The sequence below is a fragment of the Penicillium macrosclerotiorum genome (assembly GCF_028827735.1).
Source record: "Penicillium macrosclerotiorum strain IBT 26536 chromosome Unknown utg000010l_segment0_segment0, whole genome shotgun sequence".
In the NCBI taxonomy this organism is placed as follows: Eukaryota; Fungi; Ascomycota; class Eurotiomycetes; order Eurotiales; family Aspergillaceae; genus Penicillium; species Penicillium macrosclerotiorum.
Window position 1 is genome coordinate 1173858 of NW_026643089.1, and position 24966 is coordinate 1198823.

Consider the following 24966-nt stretch of genomic DNA (forward strand, 5'->3'; position numbering starts at 1 on the left):
CCAGGATGGATGAGTGAGCCTCTTGTTACCTGATATCTACGCTGCGAATCTTCCTCTCTGGCCCTTATCGAACTGTTCTTGCCCACGATGTCTGTCATGCGCCACGGAGGAGGCGGTTTCCTCCAGCGCCGTCTGACAAAGCTCTATACCGACACCAAGACTTCATGCGAGAGTGTGACAACCGCTTCCAAAGCACTGGATGACCCGGAATTGGTGGCGCTGCATCAGAGCTTCCAGAAACAACGAGATCGCTTGCTCTCGTGGGGCTTGGATTGGAGTGATGCGAGCGCCGCCCAACCGAACGATATCGACGAGTCACTGACCGCCGCTGGCTTCAGCGATGTGGTGGAGAGTGTCATGTCCACGATCCAAGACTTACTCAATGACGCCGAGCGCGTGCAGCACGTCGACCCGCCTATTCTACCCTCGAAGGAACGCAAAGTAGATCTTCCATCGAAGGAAAGACTAGTCGCCCGGGCTCTTAAGACACAGTGGACAGACGACGATATCAGCCGCTCAAAGACCATTCTGAGCGATCTGACCGCATGCATCGATACGCTCTATGATCTGTCGCGCTCGCGACGAACAATGGCCTCCAGCATGTCCTCTTCCAAGCAAAGCACCGGCCGACGAACACGATCGACCCCGCTCTCACCCCATGATATATCATACGGCTCCTACTCCGACTCTAAAGAAAAGGTCCAGAGTCCGAAGCAAATGCACGACCCGTTTACATATAACTCACCGACCCCGCAACGCGATTACGGCAATCCTTTCGTCACTCCTCACCCTCTCGTCATAGATCGATCAGCTCTACAGCTCTATGGGGCCAACCATGATAACAATCCGCCCCCCTATGAGCCAGTTGCAGCATCTCTGAATTCTCGTGCAGTTGGTAGGCTCAAAACATCAGCCTGTCCATCTCTCCTTAGCTCCGTCAAGGAGCCCTCTGTCTCCGTGTTAGTTGAGTTCATGCCTATGATCGTGGATGCTCAGATGAACTCGAAGGGCTCTCGGCTGGAGAAGCTCCAGAAATCGCTCGATCAGTTGCTCCAGAATGCCAGAATTGCCCATTTGGGTCTTCTGAAGTTCCTAGGGTACTGTGTCGATGAACCTAACGCCCGCTATGCTTTTCTATACCAAATGCCCGTCGATTACTTTCCTTTCCTACAAAACCCCAGCGACCTGCTCAATCAGCTCAAACCTATGCCTCTCGTGGCTCTTCTCCCTTCTGCAGAAGATTATCGCGAGAAACGAATGCCGAACTTAGAGACGCGCTTCCGACTTGCCTACGACCTGCTCATGTCTGTTTTGCACCTGCGAAGCCAGAATGCAGTGCACGGCAAAATCAACAGCAGCAATGTCATTTTCTTTCCTGGAAGAACCGACGTTAATAATGATGAGAGTGGTCTCTCTCCCGATCTTCGCCGTCCTTACTTGACCTCCCCCGCACGTTTCTCCGTTGATGGACCCACCCCTGAACCGTTGTCTACAGCCATGTATCGTCATCCCGAAGATAAAAGATGCGTTGAGGACGATGGTGCCTGGGCATATGATCTATACTCGCTCGGTTTGGTCCTTCTAGAAATTGGTCTGTGGGCTCCAATCGGCCGGCTGTGGAAGATGAAGTATGATCGCTCCTGGTTTAAGCATCGTGTGGAGGATCTCTACGTGAAGAAGCTGGGCTCTAAGTGCGGTAGCGCATATCTTCAAGCTGTGCAGCTTTGCCTCGATGCCCCCAACTTCCACCTCTCCACTCAACCCATGACCGATCTCAATCTCCGTGTTCCCCAGATCTATCATTACCCAGTTCTCGACCTCTCCGACCCCGATGGCACTTTTTCCTTCTCAATGAACTTCATGTATACCATTTGCAAGATTTTATGGTCATGTTGCCGCATCGATATTTTTGGTGCTCCTCCAGCAGAAGAGTTGGATGACTGTCTACCTCTGGCACTTGTCCCAACTCCTGAGCCAACACCTGCAGAAGAGAAGTCTAGCATGTTCGAAATTCCACCTGAGCCCGTCAAGCTCGACAAAAACCTCCCGATTATTCCGACGATTCCGACCGAGCAATGGCGCGCAGCACCAGAGGAGAAGAGCTTGGACAAGCCAAGCAAGAAACGCACGGTCAAGCGCCTTCCTCACCTAGAGATCCCGGACGAGCATCTGCACGAATGGAACTTCCAGCTGATGCCGCGCCTGAGCCGACTTCTCCAAAAGATCCTCAAAGATTCCTCAGAGTCTTGCGGGGTAACTCTCATCATGACGGGAGAATCTCAGGAGACTGCCCGAACAACTATTTGCGTCACCTGTGCCAGCGCTAAGAAAGTTCGCTTGGCCTTGAAGAAGCACTTTCCTCTGGGCCGGGATGACTGGGACTTGATTGTCTTGCGGGGCGATGTTGAACGATCCAAAGTCCCTCGCAACAAGCGCCGCAGGCCTGCTAAGACTCGACCCAATGGATCGAACCAAACTCCTTTTCGTCAGCGGGAATTGAATCCGTGCCACCAGCAGCGGCCTCTCTGCGGTGCGTCCATTGGTGCATTCCAAAATGAAGAGCATTTGCCTCCCGTTTCCTATGGCGGTGCTATCCTCGTCGATGGCCAACCCTACGGGTTGACTGTTCATCACATGCTTGAGGCACCTAGTGACGATGAAGACCTTGGAGATGAACAGCAAGATGCCCCTGCTCGCTCTGCGGGGAATTGGGCTCGGGACACATCAAACGCCCCAAACCAGGATTTCATGTATACCTACGAGGATGATCGGTCCGAGGTTAATCTGGAATTCGAAATATCAGACCCGGAAGATGACGATAGGTCGGTCTCCCAAGGGCCGGATGCTGGTTATGATGAGTACTGGCTTTCGGAGGATGACTCATCCGACGAAGAGTCCGTCGAAGGTCTTGATAATGATGACGATGATGCGGCCTCGGTCGGTGATACTGCCGGCATCGACCCTGGAGAGGAACCTAAGTTGCTTGTCACGCAACCCGCTATCGACGATATCCATGAAGATTTTTTTCCTTCCTTAGAGGACCGAGATGATGAGCATCTCGCCTCGCATTCTCTGGGGTATGTCCATGCTTCTTCCGGTGTCCGACGCTGGACTCGCAAGGGGATCAAGCATGAAATCGATTGGGCATTGATCAGAGTCGATGATAATCGCATGGATCCCCGCAATATTATCATCGATTATGCCGCATCCCTTCCCGGCCTACCGGGACTGGGGTGGTCCCAATCTCAGCCGATCTTTCTCAATCAAGTCGCCCGAATGGAGGAACTGGGCGGATTGCAGGTGCACTGCTGTGGCCGGACAAGTGGGCTGCAGACGGGCCAGATATCCAAGGCTATGACGTTGGTCAAGCTCCATGGCCGACATTCCTTTTCAACGAGCTTTTGCGTCAACGGGAACTTTGGAGGTAAGAGGCGCACCTCAGCAGATTCATGTTTATGTCTATACGATCCTTAATCTAGATACCCTTGCCTTTGTTCTGTTATACCCTGGTCCTATTCTCACCTTCTTGTTTCCCCCTCCATATGATCTTCCTAAGCCGGTAAACCATAACTGCGCCGGACCTTAAGACCACCCACTACCCTCTCTCACCCAACTTGTATAAGTAGTATCGTTCATCAGGCTAACCTCACTCCTTGTTGGCACATCAGCCCCCGGCGACTCCGGCGCATGGGTTTTTGACAGATCAACTGGCCGTGTCTGCGGCCACGTCCTCGCCTGGTCTGCGAAGACCAACATCACCTACATCACTCCGATGGAAGTCACCTTTGAAGACATCGCGCGCACCCTGAATGCCTCCCTCGTTTCCCTTCCGGGTGATCCAAGCCGTGCTATGACCTACGACGGCCCCAACACCCCCGCATACCGTTACCAGCCGCAGCAACTCCCAGGCGAATTCAACCGCCTGGCGGTTGGCACACCTGGAGGCCCGCCAGGCCCGCCGCATCCGTTCGCATACTCCCGTCCCGGCCATCCCCCTCCTCCGGGCTTCGCGCCCCCTCCTCCTCCGCCGCCCCCTCGTCCCGGTTCACGGGAAACGCATGTCTTCCGCGCTGTGTCGCCCATTCCTCCGGCTTTGCTGGCGGGCCCGAGGAATATTGAGAGACAACTTGCATAGTTTCGGACTTATAGTACTTGGGTCATTTTTGGGGTTTCTTTTATTTTTCTTCTGGGTTGGGATTGGTTTCCTTTATATATTTATTTTTGGTTTGGGCCATTCTATGATATACGACGTGGTTTATGATTGGGATTTTGGGAATACCCACGGTGATGCGCAACTCGTTATGTCTTTTTAGAATACACTGATGGTCTTTTTCTAATTGCAATGTATCTTTCCTATTTTATCTTGACTAGTTTAGGATGATGCTTTAATTTGACCGAAGGTTTTATTGTTGGCTCGTCCACCATGTTGTCTGGGAGTATGCTCAATCCAAATCATTTGCTTAAGTATACAAAACACCGAGAATGAGACACTTCGATTCAATAACCCACGGGCGTTCGTTCATGTGCAAGTTCAGATTCTATCTTCACGACTGAAAATTTACACGATATTTTCAAACGATAGTATAGATTGACAAATCTTTTGCTTGCTTCGTCGGCTAAAACTCCAGGTTGGACAATGAGGCCAGGGGTTTCAATCATTGAAGGTTGAATCAAATATATCAACGTCTCTATAAAGTCCGGGACACGAGTATTTAAAAATATTGCGCAGACGCGAGAATCACTGACCGATCTGTAAACCTGTGGCTTGGCCTTCGTCCGGTCGGGCCATCAGAGCTGGGTCAGAAATTACATTCAACGAAGTATGATGCTTAAAAGGAAGCCCAGCAACTGTATTTCGGGTGTCATAAACCCAACGGCCCGTGGTTATCGGAATCAGTGACCCCCGAGCCCCGCATCTAGCTCCTTAATTGTACTCATCGCAAGGAATCCAGCCGCAATGAGTGCTTTGCGGGATTCAAAACTATGGTTTTAGCGGCTGGAGATGTTGTCCTGCTTAATTTCAGTTTAGATCTCCAATTTATCGTGACCGACTCAAGCACTGACCCAGAGATAACGCCTCGGCTATATTGTATGGCCTATAAGTGTAAGCATCCCCTTCTGCGGCGCCAAGCCATTGATTGTTCAGCTGAAGAACCTATACGAGATCGTGCGTGGCTCAGGCCTTCTGTATCTTCAGGTCGCTCAGATTGTTGTGAAGTTGGAGAATGCGCCAGTGTAGATATTGCCAGTCAAGCAAAAGACTGTGGAGGAGTCCCAACGAGTTTATGCGTCGCCTATTTGCCCCGGAGTGATCTGAGCAGCCCAGGTCCCGTTTATTTGATGTTAAAGCCACATGGGTCCAGAGTGATCTTGGGTGTCGTTCGGTGGATGTGCGCTGGTGAATATATACCAGAACCAGAACCTCGTGCTTGATCTATGCATTCTCTGGCCTAAAGGCTGTCGAACCCACTCCCTTGGCAGACATCCTGATCCATTACTTACAGAATCCCAGGAGACACCGGTCTCTCTCGACAACGCTGAATAGTCATACATGCCTTGAGGTCGCAGGGACTCTATATTTGTGAGGCCTGCTCTGCCTGTAGTTGGCTCTGCAATCTATTTCATCATCTTCAACTATGGGGTGTTCCCCGATCTTGATAGCTAGACGTTGAAGAGCTTATGCCTCGCTTTCCAAAAAGCATAATCGTCATCGATGGCCATTCTTCTCGCCGCATTAGTTTGAATCGGCGGGAGAAATCGAACGATTTTGATCTTTGGACAAAAATTTAGATACTTTTCGATGGGAAATCGTGTACATGCCCAGAGACTGGATATGTGTATACAGTTGCTTTTTTCAGGCTGGGGCGAGGCTTCTGCTTCGATAAAGAGGAGATTCGAGGACTAAGAAGCAGTGGTGTCTTAGAGTTTACTAGCTGCATAGATTATTGTGATGCTCCTCCGACGGGCCTATCGAGTCGGCTTTTTCAGGGTCCACTGGCCCGGCGGCTGGCCAACGACGATGCCGCCCTGGCGAGTTGCCGTGGTTAAGGCATTTAAATTTGCGGCCCACCAGATGGCTTATCGTCCCGAGGAGTTACACAATAATCCAAGAGAGAAAAATTACCCGGCTGCTTTCGACCAACACGAGGAATCGGCAATGATTACATTTGGAAATTCAATAGCACAGAGTGACGTGGAAAGCATCTCTAACGTAACTCCTATGAAGCGTCTAGAGTCGTAGGACGCGCATCCAACGCTTTCCTGCTCATTCTCAGCAGGATTGCGACAATGTTTCAACTAGAATCCACAATTATGACGTCGGAACTCGCGTACAACCAAGATTGATGTGTCTCAGAAATAACAGTTGGCTCATCAGAAACTGGCCCACGTTGTCCCACCTGGCAACCACGCCGTGTGGAGCGATGCGGCCCGAGATCTTATTTGCGGGAGAAGGGTTCCAGCCATGCTTGAATCTTATTATTTTCTTTATCCACTTCCTGGTTCCAGATGGGCCTTATCTGGCGTAAAATTGAGAATGCAAAGCACGGTTCACCGCACAAGCTTTCCAAGGGTCGGCGTTACTCTACCAACAAGTTTTCCAGGGGCGCTTAGGTCTGATTTTTCGCTAGTATATTTCTTCGCGATCGCGATCTGCCTTCATATCTTTCGTATTGATATGCTACAGCCCACCGACGGCGACCTTCTTCTCGCATATCTTGTTCCATAAAATGCGACCTGGTCTGACCGCTAGCCGTATCATTGGCGCAAGCCTTGCTTTCGCTGTTTCTCCCGTCCACGCGCTGTCTCCGCGGACGGAGATCGCCGATGCCTACGACTTCATTGTTGTGGGTGGTGGTCAAGCTGGTCTCGTGCTTGGTGCTCGTCTTTCAGAGGACACAAATCACACCGTCCTTGTTCTAGAGTCCGGCGGCAATGGAGATGATTATCGAGAACGGATAGGTGAGAGATATAAGACTACCCGTCTCACAGTTCTTAGCTTTGATAAAGGCTAAGAGTCAAACAGACACACCGGCATACGGCTACTTTGATTCACTTTGGACGACACCGTTGAATTGGGGGTTCTATACCGTGGCTCAACCATGTGCGGACAACCGTGAGATCTACTGGCCTCGTGGTAAAGTCCTTGGAGGTTCGTATTCACACCCCATGTATTAGCAACGAATTCATAACACCAGAAATACAGGCAGCTCTGCGATCAACGGGCTCTATATGACCCGTCCTGGTGAGATCGAGATCAATGCTTGGAAGGATATGCTCGAAGGCATGGATGGTGCTGAAAACTGGACCTGGGAGTCTTTTTATGCTGCCATGAAGAAAAGTGAAACATTCACGCCACCATCCGATGCTATTGCCGATGAGGCCGACATCACATGGAACGTATCGACACACGGCTCAGAAGGACCTATCCACGCTTCTTATCCTGGCTAGTATGCTGACCTCTATGATCATTTATGAGATTTTTGATATTGACTTTCATTTAGTACCTTCCCTCAAGTTGGACAATGGTCACAGGCCCTAGAAAACATGGGCATTGCCATTTCATCCGAGATGTATGGCGGTGAAAACTGGGGAGCTGAGGTCTCAACTTCTTCCATCAATCCCTCAAATTGGACACGTTCCTACAGTCGAACAGGATATCTAGACCCTCTTCCAGATTGGACAAACTATGATGTCCTGGCAAATGCCCATGTCACTCGCCTGGTTTTCGACAATTCCTCGACCTCTGGAAATCTTACGGCAACTGCTGTTGAGTATACACCTGATGACGGCACCACTAAGGTTCAGGTCAAAATTAGAAAAGAAGTGATTCTAGCAGCCGGTACCGTTGGCAGCCCTGCTGTATTACTCCATAGCGGCATTGGCCCTAAAGACGTCCTATCTGATGCTGGAGTTGATCTTGTCTCCGAACTTCCTGGGGTTGGGCAACACCTGCAGGATCACTTTGTGAGTAAAATTTACTATATTGCTTTCCAGTAGAAGACTGACCCCTTGCAGAGTGCCACTGTGAAGTGGACTACGGACGTGGAGACCGCAGGTTCGATTTACTACGACAATGGCAGCGACAAGGTTTGTCGTCTCGATTCTACAGCACGTGCCCTTTTTTTAACCACCGTACTAGGATGATACACTTTTTCTCTCATATATCGATTCGGCGGTAGCGTATGTCAACTCCACTGCTATCTACAATTCTAGTAGCAGCGTGCAAGAGTTTCAGACAAGCATCCTTGCCATGATGGATCAATATACACCGAACACGACATATGACGAGGGCGTTATTGCTGGTTACAAAGCCATTTACAATACGACCGCATCGAAGATTTTTGATAGTCCGATTGGCCAAATAGAGCTTCTGTTCATGAACAGTGACGGCAATGGAGACATTGGCATCACAGCTGCCCTTCAGCACCCCTATAGCCAGGGCCGCATCTATATCAACTCGTCAGATCCGATGGACTATCCTGTAATCGACCCGAATTACCTCAACAACCCATCTGGTATGTTCCAAATTTGTCATTAGGACATGGACCTTGAAGCTCATGTGTTTGCAGATTACGAAATTCTTCGTGAAGGCCTCAAGCTTGCACGTCGACTGGGTGAGACAAGCCCAATGAGCAGCAATCTTACAGGCGAAACCTCACCTGGATCATCTGTTCAGACGGACGAGGAGTGGTTGGATTGGTTGCTTGCGGAAGCTAGCACCGAATTTCACCCCTCATCATCTTGTGCTATGCTTCCCCGTGATCAGGGTGGTGTGGTAGATGCAAATCTTCGTGTCTATGGCTTGTCAAATGTTCGAGTTGCAGATGCCAGTGTGATTCCCATTGCTTTGTCAACCCATCTGATGGCCTCGACATATGGAATAGCTGAAAAAGCAAGTGATATTATTCGGGCATATTACGAAGCAGCATCCACGACAACACCGTCCTTTAGCACAACTACACCTCTCTCCCGGAATGGCGCTACATCGACCGTGACTAGTCAAAGTAATGGCAGTACCCGTGAACATAGTATTGCATCGTGGTACTCATGGGTTCCCGTCATGATTCTCTCCGCGCAGGTTTTGGTAATTTTCGACGTGCTATTCTGAGGTAGAACGGAAGGCCACATGCGGCTTTTGTTTCTGGAGTTCTTCCAATCCGGATTTAGCGCTGATGAACTAATGAATACGATATTTAAACGACTTCTGTTCGTATTCCGATAAAGGGGAATACGGAGCGATCGCCGTGTCGCGATCATAATGGTATGGACATCTTGGAAACACTTGCCTCTGGAACAGTACATAATGGAATGGTCTAGTAGAATTTGTGATTAAAGGCACCTGGCCTGTTGATAGTATAGTATATAGCCGAAATATTCCACATCCCCACAAACTGGGTATTATTAAATTCCTTCATAAAATTCATCACGCTGAAAAAAATAGCCACGGCCTCTCGAGCAATTGAAGACGACTTGAGGCTGCTTTGATATCGATATATCGATCAGAACGACAGTTCATTGAAACAAACAAAGGTTGGCGAGCTTCTGGCATGGAGTCAGTCAAAACCCCATTAATTTGTGAGGGGAAATTGAAGAAGGCTCACGTCATATTCTGCTGGTCGTCCTATGACTGTCTGCCTGGCCGGCGTATCTACCGGGCGGAAAATTGTATTCGTCGTCCAGGTGCTCTTTGGCAGCCATCAGCGGGCCCCACTTCTTTTGAACATTCTCAAAATGCTTTTTAAGGCGTGAAGCGATTGTCGTATGGGACGAATCCTCGTTCGTGTCCACACTCTTGATAGAGTTCGACCTGGAGGTTGAGGCGCTCATTACAGTGGCTCTAATTTTGCAAGGTGAAATCGTGAGCAAGTGAGAGGTGAGTGGATGTGTTTTTATTTCTCATTGATGGGCTGTCAAGTCCCTATTTAAGTAAGAATGATACTGACTGACTATTCTTCTGCATTCCGCCTCGTCAACAAATTCTAACCCTTCCCGAGCCTCAGCCGGGGCATTGCCGAGTGTTTGCCGAGCTAGCCCCGGGACTAAATCCTTCGGTACTTCACCTATCCAACCAGAACTCTTGTCGATGAGGAAATTTTGGAAAAAAAATAAAAAAATTGGCACGATTGCCGCATCCCAAAAGAGCGAAATCTAACTAGTCCTACATTGCCAATGGATAATTCGTGAAGATCGTACGAAATTAGCGACGGAACTCCCAAGACAGCCTCGAGGTAAAAGCAGTTGAACTTCCTGCATAATCAATTTTTGCCCCTGAATGTAGGCTTTGTAAACGCGTGTCTCAGCCACAGACCAAAATTTGAATTTTGAATTAATCAAATTTTTATACCTGCTATATTTCGAAAATACATTGTTCAAGGCATCCCTATTTCAGGTCTCCGGCTCGGGCGACCAAATCTCTACTCCAGGAAACGTCGAACCAAAATATTAAACCGAGTGTTTTCACTCATCACCCTCTCAATACTCAGATTTCTCAGATATTTTGCAGCAACCTGACTCCAAGCGTGATATGCAAGTTGTGTTGGGAAGATCGCTCCTCGGTTGTCCGCAATTGTCGTTTCGAATTCCCTTGTTTCGTTGTCCGAGATCGGCTTATGCATATATTCAATATGTCGTTTGGTCCACGATGGCCAAAAGAAAACGGCAGGAGACAGCGAACAGATCTCGTCGGTGTACTGAGTAGATAGCTCTTTAGGCAAGGTCACTGAATGATAGTTCCATTCGTGTCGAGAGAATGTGCGGTAACTCTCACGCCACCGCTGTACGAAAGATGATCCAGGACGCCCTAGGATGATCGCATTACACAGACCGTGCCGATCGCCACCTTCATTTCCGAGAATCAGATCCTTCGGCGACTGTAACAAATTGTCGAAATGCCGAAGCAAGATCACATCCATGTCGACATAAATCCCTCCCTCCCTATTGATGACGTCTAATCGGAGAAGATCCGAAATATGGGTAATTTTCCATTTTTCATCCATTTGCCGACTATACTCTTGCGCCAAATCATGTTGCACTAGGGTTATATTGTCACGCAGTTTTTTGAGCCACTCATTCTTATGATTGAGAACAGTATAGTGAAGGTTGATGATATCGGGCTGAATGGAAACTAACGCAGATCGAATAGTCAGGTAGGCCATGAAATTGATCTCGGCATTTTCAAGCCATATGAGGTGGACGATTTTTGGTATCGGGGTAGATGCAGGGCCCGAGTTGTACAAGCATCGATGTTCCGCCGAGGTGCTTTGAAGATTGTAAGTCTCGACCTTCTCCTCTTCACGGCGACTAGACTCCTCATGGAGCTTGTTGACGTGATGTAAGGCAAGAAACAGAGCCGCTGCTAGAAACCCGAAGATGGCTAGTTTCGTGAAAAGGTATATTCGAGGCATTATGATAGTTGAGGATGGACCCTGAATGCTGAGATGCGACTGTCCCCGGTACATATGGTATAGCTGGCTCTGGGGTCTACGGGAGATCGGCGTGGACCCCATTCGTTTGGTGCAACCGGAGCTTCACACGCCACCACGTGCAGGCTATCATTTGGGGCGGCTTTGATATTTAAAGAGATCCATGACATAAAGGGCTTGAAATAGTGGGGAACTTGTAGTACAACAGAGGTCGTATCATCCCGTCTCTTGGCAAGTGAATACCTTTTTTAAATCCTGGCGTCTCTCAGGAATAGGAGTCCGCGGATACTTGAAGACAGGTAGCATGCTGTCTATGATCACCTTGTGAGACTCTATAACGATACCCTAGAGCTGATGAAGATGGGCAAGGACGTAAAACTTTGCGGTCGGGCTCTCAATATGTACCGAAACGCTGGAAATCCTTTCAGGACCTATCATACTAGCCTTGGTATACACTTCGAAGATCTTAGGGTACGTAGACTGCAGGGGCCAAGTAATCCATGAAATAAATTCTCTACAACTATGATGGATAATCGGTCTTGCCTTGAACCATCAAACCAACTGAAGGCAAAATTAGTCCTCTGTCTCCTGTTTTACCCTCCAGGTATACATTTTGGAAGCCATCGGCAAAGACAGTAAAGGAGCTGCACGAATTTCAGACTACCATGTCCGGCAGCCAGTCCAGGAGTACTTGAGATTAATACTGCCAGATTTCGATCAGAATTTGATTCCGAAGACTCATATTTATTAGAGTACGAGAGTCATTCTTATGATCATTAATAGTTCATTCCCGCAATTTGTGATGGGACACGAGTTTCTAGACCAAATTAAAGTACTGAGAGGGGGAAATGAACATTAAGGCTATCGCACTTGCTTATAGGTTGCGAAAAGGAACTAGCACTTAGCTACTTAAGCGTCTTCTCCACCCTGCAACGAGAATCACGCCACGAAACAGCCCTACAGGGCTGAGTGACCAGAAAATACCTCAAAGAGGTCTTGTAGTAGCTGATCACTGGGCCCTTGGTTCCATCCAATTCGCTCATCGGTGAGCTATATTTGGCTCCAAGGACGGTACATCCAGCGTGCTGTCGCTAGGGACGAGCTATCATAGCCCAGATCCAACCAGATGTGAAATATAAGCGCTGCTGTTCACATATTTCTTCAATGAACCACCCGATGGACCTTTCGATCACACATTCTTTCCTTAAAATGAGGGGGTTATAAAACCCCTCAGGCTCTCTGCCATCCTTTCCATTTTCCTAAAGTCTGTACAAAATTGCCCAGCCAATACTTCATCAATCTTCTTGTTTATTTCCAGACGACATCATCAATATGGGCGTCGTCGGCTTCCTTCTCAAAGTCATTTTGGTTCCTATTGCTCTATTCATCGGGGCCACTATTGTCATCATCATCCTCATCAAAATGCACCGTGAGAAAAAGGCAAAGAAGAGAGAACTCGAAAACAACTCTTTCAGGCCGCCGCCTCTACAACAGTGGGCCATGAATAGCCCTATTGTTCAAAAGCCACCTGCTGCATTCTATTCCACCAATACTCCCAGTCAGATGGAGCAAGGCGTCGTGCGCCCGTCATAGAAAAGGCAGGTAAGAAATAACAATCCTTTCTTCTAGAACATCCGTCTCTTTTACTCACTTTTAATAACCTAGTAGAAAGATATTTCTTCATTTTATCGTACAATTCTATTGTGCCAGATATCCACTTGTTCAATTGGTGGACTTAGTTACTTGTGACCGTTTCGTGATTATTTTATGGCTTCTTGTTTAAGCTCTGTGAGATAATTGGCCCCTATCTTCAATTTGTCTGTCTCTTAGTCTTTGGAATGTGGCGGAATTGAAATTTGTTTCTCGTACTGGCTTCATTGTTTTGTTCAATTGGCCGACTTTGGCTCCATGTAGTAGCCCGGTTGTTTGTACCCCACAATGGGGGCTTCTCATATATGGAGAGATTCAGAGCCATTCAATTCACCATACAGAGCTTACTTCCTAACGGCAAATAAGTGGTCCACAGATATATAGTAATTTTGCTGCCTATTTCCAGTCGAGACAAAGGTCCGGTCCCGTGTGTCACAGATCAAAGCCTCGCAAGTCCTGTCACATAAACTTCAACCTAACTCCGATTGGAGGATGCTGTGTGATGAGACTCTTTCCGCATAAATTAGGCAACAATAAAGTTACAAGCATCTGCTACCTTCATGATTGGACTTTTGGCAGGTTAGTCTTCCTGGCGGGCTCCACGGTTTCCCGTAGGGCTGAAGAGACTAGTGACAATGGGGTTTAGTCTCAAATGAGCATGAGCATATGTCCACACTTCTGTATGCCCTTACTGGTTTACGAGACACGGGCTCGTGGGTGCAGGAGCACGCACAAGGGACGAATCAGGGGCTGATCACAATAGACAATAGAGTATAGACAATCTTACTTCTGCGATTTGGCCGTTGACGACAACCAAGTCAGAAACTTTAACCGGTGCGACACCTCGAACGCTGTCGTCGGTCCCGTGCGAGGCTCGACTATCTCCGTCCTGCAGCGGCTTTGGGCGAACTTCTGATAATGGACCCCAGCTGGAGATGAAGATGCAGATTTACCAATCCATCGCCCATTACCACCCATGCTAATGGCAATTCGAAACAATTGTACTCCGTAACAGGGGTAGGATCCAGTCTGCAGACCATCTCTCAGCCTCACCCCGACATAATGGACGCTCCACGCATCAACAAGACCATGCCCAGCAACCATGGTTTCTTCACCCCGAAGCAATCTCCTCCTTCGGGCACCCCTGCTGTCCATGTACGATGGTACTGCGGGGTTTTCCCAGATTTTCGAGCCCATTACCCTACGCTCGACCACGTTCCAGAACGGCATCTGGGTGTCCCCCATGTGCCAATACTCTATTCCCCAGAATGGCGAGTTGACATCCCAGACAAAGAAGCCACTGGGCGGGCGCAAACGACCAAGCCTACTGCAAAATTGTACGAAGGTTGGCTTCATCTCGGGGAACAAACCGAATCCCAAACTTTTTCGGGATGTTGAGAAGCTTTGCAGGGGTCGTTGCGAAGGTCTTGTCACTGGACAGCGGTGGGTTCTCGTCCTCAGTCAACATTTGGTACGCCACAATCAGACGCAGCAGGAGACCATAGATGATCCGATTGGAGATCTGCCCCGTAGGACAGATACGACTGCCGACGCCGCAGGGGTAATGGGGCATGCCAGGCCCGTCCAGTTGGCTGTCAGTGATAGCGCAACGCGGCAGTGCGAAATAAGTGATCACCCAATTCCGTAAAAACTCCTTGTAGATCTCCTACTCGGTCTAGTAGACGGAGGCGCAAAGGTTGATATCGAGACGGGGCTTAACCGCTGTCATCGGGTCAAGTTCACTCAGAAAGAATTTTGGCCTTCACCCGAAACCATATGGGTGTGGATTGATGGACTTGAACCAATTCCCTTACTCGGCCTCGACAAGGATTCTCAAGACCAAGGTGGATTGAATGCACCCACCACCCGTTCGTGGTGCAAATCCCTTCATCTTAATTCCGCGACTAGGAGAAGAAGGAAGGATATCCATGAAGTTAAAACCAGAGGTCAACTGCAGATCTGCTTGATATCCAAATTCTATGTAGCGGTTGCAAGATTAGCCTGCAGCACCTTTCAGGTCCAGGGACTATGGATACTCACGATTGAGAGGTATATCAGATCCATTTGGCCTACGCGCAGACCGCACTAGGCGCCAAGCAGTTTAGTGCGCTCAAACCCTTTCCAGGTTCGCAGTCCGTGCTTCCACAGGGCGCAGCGCAGCCCCCAAACCCCCCGCCGACGTGGGACGCCTCTTTGTCAATGTTTAAATACTGCGATCTTCCCGAAGGTAGGATTCAGACATTGGAATATTCACCCGAGCTCCGTATACAGGCCGTGGGGGTGCGGTCGATCAATGTATTCCAACATCGACTCAACCATACTATACTTCCCCATCCCACATACACCAGCGCATTTTCTCCTCTTCGCCCATCTGTTAAGTGCAAATCTGTCCTCATCATGTTTGAGTTCCTGAAACGGTTCTTTTCCGGCAACACCTCGACCCACTGGAAGCGCAAACGAGCTAGCCGAGCCTACCAGAAGAAAGTGCGTGCCCGTGAACGCCAGCTACGACGACAGGCGAACGGGGAGGATGCCGCGGACCGATACTTTTACTTCAGCCCGTATGCGAACCAACCGCCGCCGAAGGAGATGGTACGCAAAGACCGAGAGAAAGCATGGGGCAAGGATGCCTATGAATGGTCCAAGACCGGGTGAGGGACATGGTTCCAACCTCCAACATCCAAACACCCAACATTGAGGACCACCGCTCTTCCGGCCCATTCTGCGACATGAGAACTGGAACCCCTTATTCCTCCAACTCCTTCATTCTGGCCTCTTCATTGTTAAGTGGCACGTCTTAACAGCATGTCCCATGTCCCATGGCCATCTCTTAGAAAGATGCCGTGGGAAGAAGCGAGCACTCATATTTCGAGTCCACGTGCATCCTACTACAGCTAGGAGCAGCAGCAACCAAGACAAACAATTCTATACGTCGTGGCCGCGAGCCTCAAACCACGACTTTGATGCCCTATGTCTCGTCCGTCCTTCTTCGAGGAACACCTCGACTAGATGGTATATGAACTCCCTCATGCATTCAATCAACCCAGTGTCCATCCACGCCAACGCAGCACCGCCTTGCTTGTCAAGGCGCCGCGCAAAGCTGTAATTCGGAGCACCATGCGCTCTAACAGAATTCGTTCGACAACATGGGCCATTCGCAGATCCAGGATTGACGTGCCCACCTAAGCAGCGGAAGACAAAGCGGGATACTGCAGTGGAATTAAGGGAAGGGGGGAAGGGAACTCTGAATCTTCGCGTCCGCTAAATAAGGCCGAGTCGCAGGCAGTGGTGGTGTGTGACGTGGTGTTTGACATAGCCTTCCTTGGATACTATCATCTCGCAGTCAAACATGGCTCGTTGAATGACGGCCTTGGTCAGATCAGTAGCAAAGTACTTCTGGGAAGATCACCTTGTTATGGCATGGCTTCTAGATCACACTATCCGCTGATACTAAACATTTTGATATACTACCATGTACCCTCAGTAGGAAAAAATATCTTATCTTTTACTGATTCAGAAAAGAAACGAAAGTATCGAGAAAAGTTCCAATTAAAATATATTCGTCACGACGAAACAATCTAAGAGGGGAAAGAACACATTCATGTTGATAATAATATACCAAAATCAGACACGCAAAAAAAAGAAGCAAAACACCATGCCCCATTGACAAAAAAAGAATCATCTCAAGAAAAAGCCAAAGTCACAAAGAAAACACATCACATCATGAACTTCTCCTCCTCATTCATACTTTCACGCCGAGCCAAGGTACTTGAGCACAGACTCGCGCTCCTCGACAGGCAGCATAGACAGCACCTGCTGGACACCACGCAGACCGCCCTCCTTGTTGCCGATAAGCAGCTGGGCAACCTCAGAGGCGACGCCCTCGGTGCGCAGGGCCTCGACCTTGGTCTGGACGGCCTTCTTGTTCTCCTCGTACCAGGTGGCAACCTTGCGGTCGTCATGTTCGAGCTCGTCGTCCAGCATGCCGGTCCAGGCGTGCAGGGTGCGCAGGTGCACCGCGCTAGCGGACTCCGGAGTGGTGTGGGTGGACGCGGCGGCGGCGGCGGGGATGGCGCCAGGGGCACCGGAGCGCGGGGACGGGTTGGGGGCAGCAGTGACCATGCGCTTGACGATGAGCTGCTCGCTCAAGCGGCGGCGCAGACGCCAGTAGAAGAAGCGACGGGCGTTTTGCCAGCGCAGCGGGGCGCGGATGGTGTTCTTGGCCTGCATGCGGCCGGCGCGGTCGTGCAGGTCCGCGAACTGCAGGGCAATCTGGAGGTAGACGGGCAGAAGCTGCTCCTCGCGCTCGGCCATCTTGGCCTTGATGGCGGAGAGCTGCTCCTTGCTGAGGCTGGTGTCTTCCAGAGAGCGGCGCAGCTCGCCGTAGGTCGCGTCCAGGCGGGCCATGGTGTCGAGTTGCTTGTCCCGGCGGTACTTGATGTTGACGATACCCTCGGGCTCGAGGACACCACCGCGGGCGTCCTCGTCCGCGTACATCTCCATCTGGTCGGGGTTGATGGTGGGGTCGATGACAACCCAGGAGCCACCACGCAGCTCGCCGAAGGGAGGAATGTACACAAAGACGGGCTGCTCGTACTTGACGAGAGCGTCGACGATGTACGAACCATACTTCAGGACCTCGTTGTACATATCACGCTGGCCACCAGAGAAACCACGCCAGTTGGCCAGGATCATCACGGGCAGCTGCTCACCGTTGTTGAAATCACGGAGAGCCTGAGCGGTCTTGAACGCGGAGTTGGGGTACCAGACACCACCGGCCTCTTGGCTGATCATCTCCATAGAGTCAGGGTTGGCAGGATCGGCGGGGGTGACGTTCTCGACAGAGCGAGTCTCGACAGCAATCACACCCATGGGGATACCACCAAGACGGGCACGGCCGACCACGACGGTGCGGGCCCAGCCGCCAAGAGCCTCCTCGAAGGAGTCCTTGTCGAACAGACCGGGCAGGAAGCCCTCCTCTTCCTGCTTACCACCAATGAGCCAGCGGACATCGTAGGTCTGCTTGGCGGGCGGGTAGTAGGCGATGTCGCGGTCCCAGTCGTCAGACCAGGAGCGGATAGGAATAGGAGCACCCTTCTTATCGGGAACGAAAGACATCCACTCGACAATCTTCTGGACACCCTCGAAGTCGTCGTTGGCGGTCATGTGCGAGACACCGTTCTTGTACATGATCTGGGTGCCACCGAGCTGCAGGTTGGAGGTGTACACCTCGCGACCAAGCAGCTTGTTGATGGCGGGAGCACCAGTCAGAATAATCGGCTGGCCCTCGACCTGGATAGCACGCTGGCCCAGACGAACAAGGTAAGCACCAATACCGACGGAGCGGCAGGTGACCAGAGTGATGGTGAAGATGTCCTCGTAGGCCTTGGAGGTAGCACCAGCGATGAGACCAGATCCCTTCAGACACTCGACACCGAGACCGTCCTTGGCACCAATGACAGTGGTGATCTTGTGGCGTTCCTCGCCCTCATCATGGATGAGCTCGGTGAGGACCTCCTTCTTCTTGCTGGCATCGAAGCGCTTCTTGACCTCAGGGGTGAGGTAGAGGTACTTGAAGCCAGCCTCCGGCTTCGCGGCGTCGTTCCAGGCGACGGAGAAGTAGGGAATTAGCTCCTCGGCCATACCGATACGGGCACCGGAGTTGGCAGACAGATAGATACGCGGGATACCCAGCTTGCGAGCGAGCTCAGTGCACTTGTGGAAGAACTTGTCTTCCTGGGGACCGAAGGAACCGATCTGGAAGGTGATGTCGTTGGCGACGATGATGAATCGGCGGCCACGCGGGTACTCGGGGGTGCGAGCAGTGACGATCCAGCCAACCATACCGTGGGTGTTGGTGCCGGGCTCGCGAGAAACTTCAACCAGGTTGTCGGTGTCGTCGAGCACGAGCTCACTGTAGTCGATGCACTCGCCAACAGGAGGGCGCTGGGAGCTGAGGGACGGGATTGACTGAACAGCCTTGGTCCAGCTGTTCTGGAAGGCCTGGCGGAACAGCTCCGGGAAGTCATACACGTACTGCGTACCCATAAGGTGAGCCTTGTAACGCTTGGGCTGCAGCCACTCCTTTGTCGGGTAGGGGGTCGAGACAGGACGCATGTGCATGGAGCCGAGCTTGGTGGTACCGCCAATGCTCTGGAAGATCCACTCGCCCTTCTCGGACTTGCGCTCAATGTACAGCTCAACCTGGATGATGAATCCGTAGGTGTTGCTGATAATGACACGGAGCGGGTAGGGCATGCCGGTGGTAGGATCGGTGCACAGAATGCGAATCTCAGCGCCGGTAACACGCAGACGCCACAGACGGCGACCGAAGCGGTCGAGGAAGCCGGCGAGGGCCTGCTCGACATCGATGGGCTGCAGGTTGAAGACGGGGGAGAAGTTGATGAAGATGTGGTTGAGATCGGAGTTGTTGTTGCCGATAATCTCCAGGGCATCCAGAATATCGTTCATCAAGCGGTCAGCCTCCGAAATCAGGTACTCGGCGGTAGGAATATCATCACGGAGACGGCCGGGGCGCACCACCGCGCGAACGAAGTAACGCTTGTCAACGGCCTTGTCATTTTCGGGGCCCTTGCCAATCGCCTCGTAGACGTGGATGTTGCGGTTCTCGGTGAAGACCGGGTTGATCTTAAACTTGGACAGGCGTCCCAGCTCAAGCTGGAAAGCCAGAGCGGGCTCGCTGTGACGGATACTCTCATCCTCCTCGTAGGCGGGGCCACGGAAGGTGAAGTAGCCGGGGTAGACACCGTTCTTACCGCAGATGAAAGTGACACGACGGATGCGGCGAGCTTGCAACTCCTCACGAGCGTCAATGAGCAGCTTCTGCATCTGGCCGACGATCTGGGAGTCATCCTGGTCCTCAATATCACGGATGGCGATGTTCAGGACGCCAGTAAGCTCCTCGCTCTCGGTCTTGACGGCAGGACGACGCTTGCCCTCCAAATTGGCAATCAGGCCATCACCGGCGCCCTTAGCCTTAGAGCCAGCACGGGGGAAGGCCTCCAGAGCACGAGACAGGTGCTCCTCGGCGTCCTCCAGGTACTGGATGGGGATGATCACACCCTTGCGAATGGGGTCGCTAGCCGGGTCGTTGACCAAGTAGGACATGTCGCTGATCGAGTTGATCCGCTTGTAGGGGTTGGTCTCGGCAGTCGGGGTGCTCGGGGTCGAGGGGTGAGTCGAGGAGACAGAGCCGAATTCAGGCTGGCCCAACTTGCCGAGGGTGAAGTCCCACGACAGGAAGGGCGTCTCGGCGGAGGCAGTGTAGTCAATGCCCTTGAGAGTGTAGGCACGGTAGGCACGACGGACATAGACCTCCAGCGCAGCGAGAGTAACCCAGGGGTCCTGGTGGATGAAGAAGCGAGGCAGCACGTCGAATACAGTGAACTTGGAATCAACGACCTCCTTCAAGACACCGAAGTCGGGTTCACGGTGCTCCCAGCCAGTCTCACCGTAGCGGGATTCGATGACCGAAGAGCGCAGGATGTGCTCCATCTGGGATAGACGCTCATCCAGAGAGGGCAGGGCACACTGAATGAGAACCTCACGGGCCTTGAGAGTGACCTTGGCGGCGGCGCGGGCCTCCAGCTCAGTCAATTTCTTCAGGACAGGCTTGAAGTACTTGCCGACGTTCTCAACGTTGGGCTGGTTGGGGCGATACATGTCCAGGATGGCCAGAACCAGGTTGTTCTTGGAGCCGATACGGCTGTGGGAGAGAACGGTGTGCACAACGCCAGAAACATCCTCCTTGTTCTCCTCACGGAGCTTCAGTATGACATCCTCATCACGCTTGATGCCAGTGCTGAAGAGCTTCTCGACTTCGTAGTACTGCTCCAACAGACCGATGAAGACGTTGTACTCGTTGACCTTCAGGCCATCCAGGTACTTGTTGATGACCTGAACCAGCGGCGAGAGAGTGGTCTTGAGGATCTCAGCATCGGCGGGGTTGACATTCTCTTCGATGAAGCGAACAATGGTCTTCTGGAGCTGCTTGGCAGGGAACTCAGCCTTGCGAGTCTTGGCCTTGTCAACCACGTTCTGCAGCAGAGAATCCAGCTTCTGGGGCATACGCGAGTGCAGCGCTGAGGACTGGGCGTTCCATTCACCGTAGGGGAGATCGGGGTTCCGGAGGACCTCAACCAGCTCCTTCAGGGTAGCACCCATGATAACCTGGTTGTCGAAACCACGGAGAATGTTCTCCAGAATGCTGTGAAGCAAGAAGAAGCGCTGCGGGGGCTTGTTACCGACGACGACGGGAGCGCCAATTTCGGGCAGCTGGCCAGTGAAGGGGTGGGCATGCTTGACACGCGACGGGTCATCCAGAGCAAGGATACCAAGGATGTCACCCGCCTCAAGGGTAGCGCCGGGCTGCTTGATGAGCTGAACGATACCGTCTTCCTGGGCGATAAGAGGCATGTACATCTTCATGACCTCAACCTCAGCGTAGGCCTGGCCGGCACGGACATGTTCGCCGTTCTCGACGGTGAACTTGACCAGCTTACCGGGGGAGGGAGAGCGCAGCTGAGTGGGGTCGTTCTCCTGTTCAAGAAGGCAAGTCTTACCATCCACACTCAGACGAGTGGCAGCAGGCTCCTCCTTCCAGTAGACGTTGTGGCTGCGACCATTGAGAAGAACCAGCAGACCACCGTCCGCCAGAGCACGGACGCCGACGGAGCACTTGGAGCCGTTGATGAACAGGTGGTAGCTGTCCAGACTAGCACGAGTGGCGGTGAACTTGTAACGAGAGCCCTCGTAGATGAAGTCCACCGGGAAGACGGTCTTCAAAATATCCTTGGAGGGGACTTGACCCTTCTCCAGGCCCTTGCGGTACTCCTCAACACCCTCCTCGCTAGAGAGATGGGCCTTGGTGACGGCACCACAGATGACGGCGACAATCGGGTCAGGGCGCTCGGCGGTCAGCTTGTTGGAGATCAGCTGATCCAACCAGCCAGTGGTGATGGTGTTGTCCTCGAAAGCCGGAGTTTCGAGCAGCTTGATCAGGTACTCGACGGTGGTCCGGAAGTCACCACGAATGCTCAGCTCCTTCAAGGCGACAACCATGTGCTTTCGCGAGGCAGAACGGTTCTCACCGTAGGCGAAAATGTGACCGAACTGGGAGTCAGAGAAACTGTGAATACCACCGGCAGTACCGACGGAGAAGTAACCCCAGACATTGGACGAACTACGGAAGTTCAGCTCGTGCATAGTACCGCTGGATGGCTTGAAGCCCTCGCCGGGGTCCTCGGACGTGATACGGCAGGCGGTAGTGTGACCCTTGGGCTGGGGACGACGCTGGATCTTGAAGCTCTCCTCGCTGGAGAAGTCAAAGTCAATTTCCGAGGTGGTGTTGGGGTCGACACCGTAGAGCAGACGAATGTCACGGATCTGGTGCAAGGGGATACCCATGGCAATCTGAAGCTGAGCAGCGGGCAAGTTCACACCGGACACCATCTCGGTGGTCGGGTGCTCCACCTGAAGACGGGGGTTCAGCTCGAGGAAGTAGAACTTGTCATCGGCGTGGGAGTACAGGTATTCGACGGTACCCGCGGACACGTAACCGACCAGACGACCCAGGCTGACGGCCGCCTTCTCCATGGCCTGGAAGGTGATGGGCTTGGCGATGGTGACGGGAGCCTCCTCAATGATCTTCTGGTGACGACGCTGGACAGAACAATCACGGCCGAAGAGGGAGATGTTGTTACCGTACTGATCAGCCAGCAGCTGCACCTCCAGATGGCGGGCATTGCCAGCCAGCTTCATAATGAAAATGGGCGAACCGGGGATCTCGTTGGCGGCGGCATTGTAGAGGGATTCAAAGTCCTCCTCGCGCTCGACCTTACGGATACCCTTGCCACCACCACCCTCGGAGGCCTTGATCATGACGGGGAAGCCGATCTCCTTGGCCTTGACGAGACCCTCGGCGGGCGAATGGGTGCAACCACGGTTGTAGACCTCATCCTCCACGGTGACAATGCCCTTGTCGTCGATCAGGACATCGTCGACACCGGTACCGGACCAGGGGATACAGGGCACCCCGGCATGCTGGGCGACAATGGTGGAAGAAATCTTGTCACCCAGCGAGCGCATCGCCGAGGCGGGGGGACCGATGAAAATGATCTTCTTCGGCGACGCAGCCAATGACTCGGGTAGCCGAGGGTTCTCGGAGGCGTGACCCCAACCAGCCCACACGGCGTGGACGTCCATACGCTCCGCCACGTCGACGATCAGCTCGACGTTGGCATAGTTATTATTATTAGTTCCACCGGGGACTTCGACGTATTGATCGGCCATGCGAATGTAGTCGGCATTGGCGCGCAGATCCTCCGGGGTGGCCATCACGGTGAACTGGATGGCGCGCTCATTGCCAAACGTCTCGTAGGCCCATTTCCGGACCGATCGAATCTCCTTCACGGCGGCGATACCGTTGTTGGCAATCAGGACCTATAATTGGGGGAGAAGGATCCATGTCAGTTGATTTTTGCTCTCTGTCGCCGCAACTTGCCCCCTCCAGAACCTCGCAGCCTGGACCTCTTCAACGAGATCGTTGTGCTCTTTTTTTTTCTTGATTTGCCGTTTCCTGTGTTTGCTTTCCAGGCTTGCTTCGGGTAAAGGGGGTTGCAGAGGGGGCCAGGGAAGGCCATTCGATGAAGGGCTTACCGAAGTGATAACGGAGTGACCGCCATGGTTGGCGACAAAATCCTTGACACTGCTGGGGGGAGCTAGGTCAAGTCGGTTGCCACCGATGAAATGTGAGGGAATGTCGTATTTGGCGGCATTTGAGCTGCCGTGGCCATTGACAGGCGCACTGGTGCTAGGGACGCCCATGATGTGGATGTGATGCAGCAATCAATCAGACACACGCGGATCAAGAAAATCCCATGCGCCGGGCGTAATCGCTGAGAAGGTGGGGGTCGGAGAGAGAGGGGGGGGGGAGGGAGAGATCCCGGAATGCCGGAGTGAAAGAATTAAACAGCGCAGCTGGAGTAGAAGATAGAGAATAATGTACAGGATGCTCCCTCGGGTTGTGGCGAAGAGGAAGTTTTTTTTTTCCCCGGGAGGTTGGGAAGTTGGGGTGGTTTCGTCACGGGTTGCGGAGGTAACGGGAGAAGAAGAGAGAATCTGCAGGAGAAGCCATTCGGAGTCAGCTGGGAAATTCGGAACCTGACAGATTCGGGAGACCCGGTGTCATCAATTGGTAAAGCAGCATCGCCGGCCGTCCTGCAGCAGGCAGCGGGGCTTGTATCGCTGACGATCGACAATTCGCCCGATGCGGCCAGCTCGGGGGGATTTGGCGTCTGGATTGGGCCGATGGTCGCAAACGGCGACTCTCCAGGCCAGGAACGCGGCCCCCGAAGCCCCGAGCCCCTCAGGAACCGAATCGCACCGTCGTATGCCTTGGCTGGGGCCCGAAAGGGACCGGCCAGAGTGGCCGGAGTGACCAGAATGATTGCCAGAATGGGGAAGAGGGTTGCATTGTCAGAAACACACGTACCGGGAGGACCACCAGAAACCCGAATTAACAAGAAGTGAAGATTACGTGGGAAAAAGGAAAAAAGAGGTCGGGGGATGTGAGGAGAAGAAGAGGAGAATGAAGGAGACAGAAAGTCGGTTCCGGAGCGCAGACGAGAGAGTGGACCGTCAAATACTCAACTACAACAATTCTCGACGGCCACGGCCCTATTCACCCTTCCTGTTTGGGCGATTCCTTTCGATGTCCGCAAAAAAAAAATGCTGAGGATGATTTCCACTTGACGTCCCACCCAGTTTCATAGCCAATCAACCGTCCCGCAGACCGCTGAAGAGCCCACTCGAGCGCCCGCCGAAGTGGAGTCCCGTTCCCCAACTGCAGGGAAAAACAGATGGGCAGAGAGGC

At 52.1% G+C, this 24966-nt stretch overlaps 8 protein-coding genes across 8 annotated transcripts; 6 read left to right on the forward strand and 2 right to left on the reverse strand.

Annotated features, from left to right (window-relative positions):
* Positions 1-87: 87 nt before the first annotated feature.
* N7462_010069 (uncharacterized protein) lies at positions 88-4135 on the forward strand (the record flags this gene model as incomplete). The annotated part of the gene is made up of 2 exons (XM_057081783.1): positions 88-3424; positions 3669-4135. 2 exons carry the CDS (start codon positions 88-90, stop codon positions 4133-4135), a joined length of 3804 nt encoding a protein of 1267 aa, XP_056928823.1.
* A 1884-nt stretch (positions 4136-6019) lies between these two features.
* N7462_010070 (uncharacterized protein) lies at positions 6020-6241 on the forward strand (the record flags this gene model as incomplete). Its single annotated transcript, XM_057081784.1, has 1 exon — positions 6020-6241. The coding sequence occupies one exon, from the start codon at positions 6020-6022 to the stop codon at positions 6239-6241; it is 222 nt and encodes a 73-aa protein (XP_056928824.1).
* A 487-nt stretch (positions 6242-6728) lies between these two features.
* On the forward strand, positions 6729-9109 carry N7462_010071 (GMC family oxidoreductase; the record flags this gene model as incomplete). Its single annotated transcript, XM_057081785.1, has 7 exons — positions 6729-6960; positions 7025-7150; positions 7205-7448; positions 7503-7965; positions 8017-8088; positions 8141-8516; positions 8571-9109. The coding sequence occupies 7 exons, from the start codon at positions 6729-6731 to the stop codon at positions 9107-9109; spliced, it is 2052 nt and encodes a 683-aa protein (XP_056928825.1).
* Positions 9110-10415: 1306 nt separating this feature from the next.
* N7462_010072 (glycosyltransferase family 32 protein) lies at positions 10416-11405 on the reverse strand (the record flags this gene model as incomplete). The annotated part of the gene is made up of 1 exon (XM_057081786.1): positions 10416-11405. One exon carries the CDS (start codon positions 11403-11405, stop codon positions 10416-10418), a length of 990 nt encoding a protein of 329 aa, XP_056928826.1.
* A 1350-nt stretch (positions 11406-12755) lies between these two features.
* N7462_010073 (uncharacterized protein) lies at positions 12756-13016 on the forward strand (the record flags this gene model as incomplete). Its single annotated transcript, XM_057081787.1, has 1 exon — positions 12756-13016. The coding sequence occupies one exon, from the start codon at positions 12756-12758 to the stop codon at positions 13014-13016; it is 261 nt and encodes an 86-aa protein (XP_056928827.1).
* Positions 13017-14175: 1159 nt separating this feature from the next.
* N7462_010074 (uncharacterized protein) lies at positions 14176-14721 on the forward strand (the record flags this gene model as incomplete). Its single annotated transcript, XM_057081788.1, has 1 exon — positions 14176-14721. The coding sequence occupies one exon, from the start codon at positions 14176-14178 to the stop codon at positions 14719-14721; it is 546 nt and encodes a 181-aa protein (XP_056928828.1).
* Positions 14722-15470: 749 nt separating this feature from the next.
* N7462_010075 (uncharacterized protein) lies at positions 15471-15728 on the forward strand (the record flags this gene model as incomplete). Its single annotated transcript, XM_057081789.1, has 1 exon — positions 15471-15728. The coding sequence occupies one exon, from the start codon at positions 15471-15473 to the stop codon at positions 15726-15728; it is 258 nt and encodes an 85-aa protein (XP_056928829.1).
* A 1095-nt stretch (positions 15729-16823) lies between these two features.
* N7462_010076 (acetyl-CoA carboxylase ACC1) lies at positions 16824-23918 on the reverse strand (the record flags this gene model as incomplete). The annotated part of the gene is made up of 2 exons (XM_057081790.1): positions 16824-23534; positions 23751-23918. The coding sequence occupies 2 exons, from the start codon at positions 23916-23918 to the stop codon at positions 16824-16826; spliced, it is 6879 nt and encodes a 2292-aa protein (XP_056928830.1).
* Between the last annotated feature and the right edge of the window lie 1048 nt (positions 23919-24966).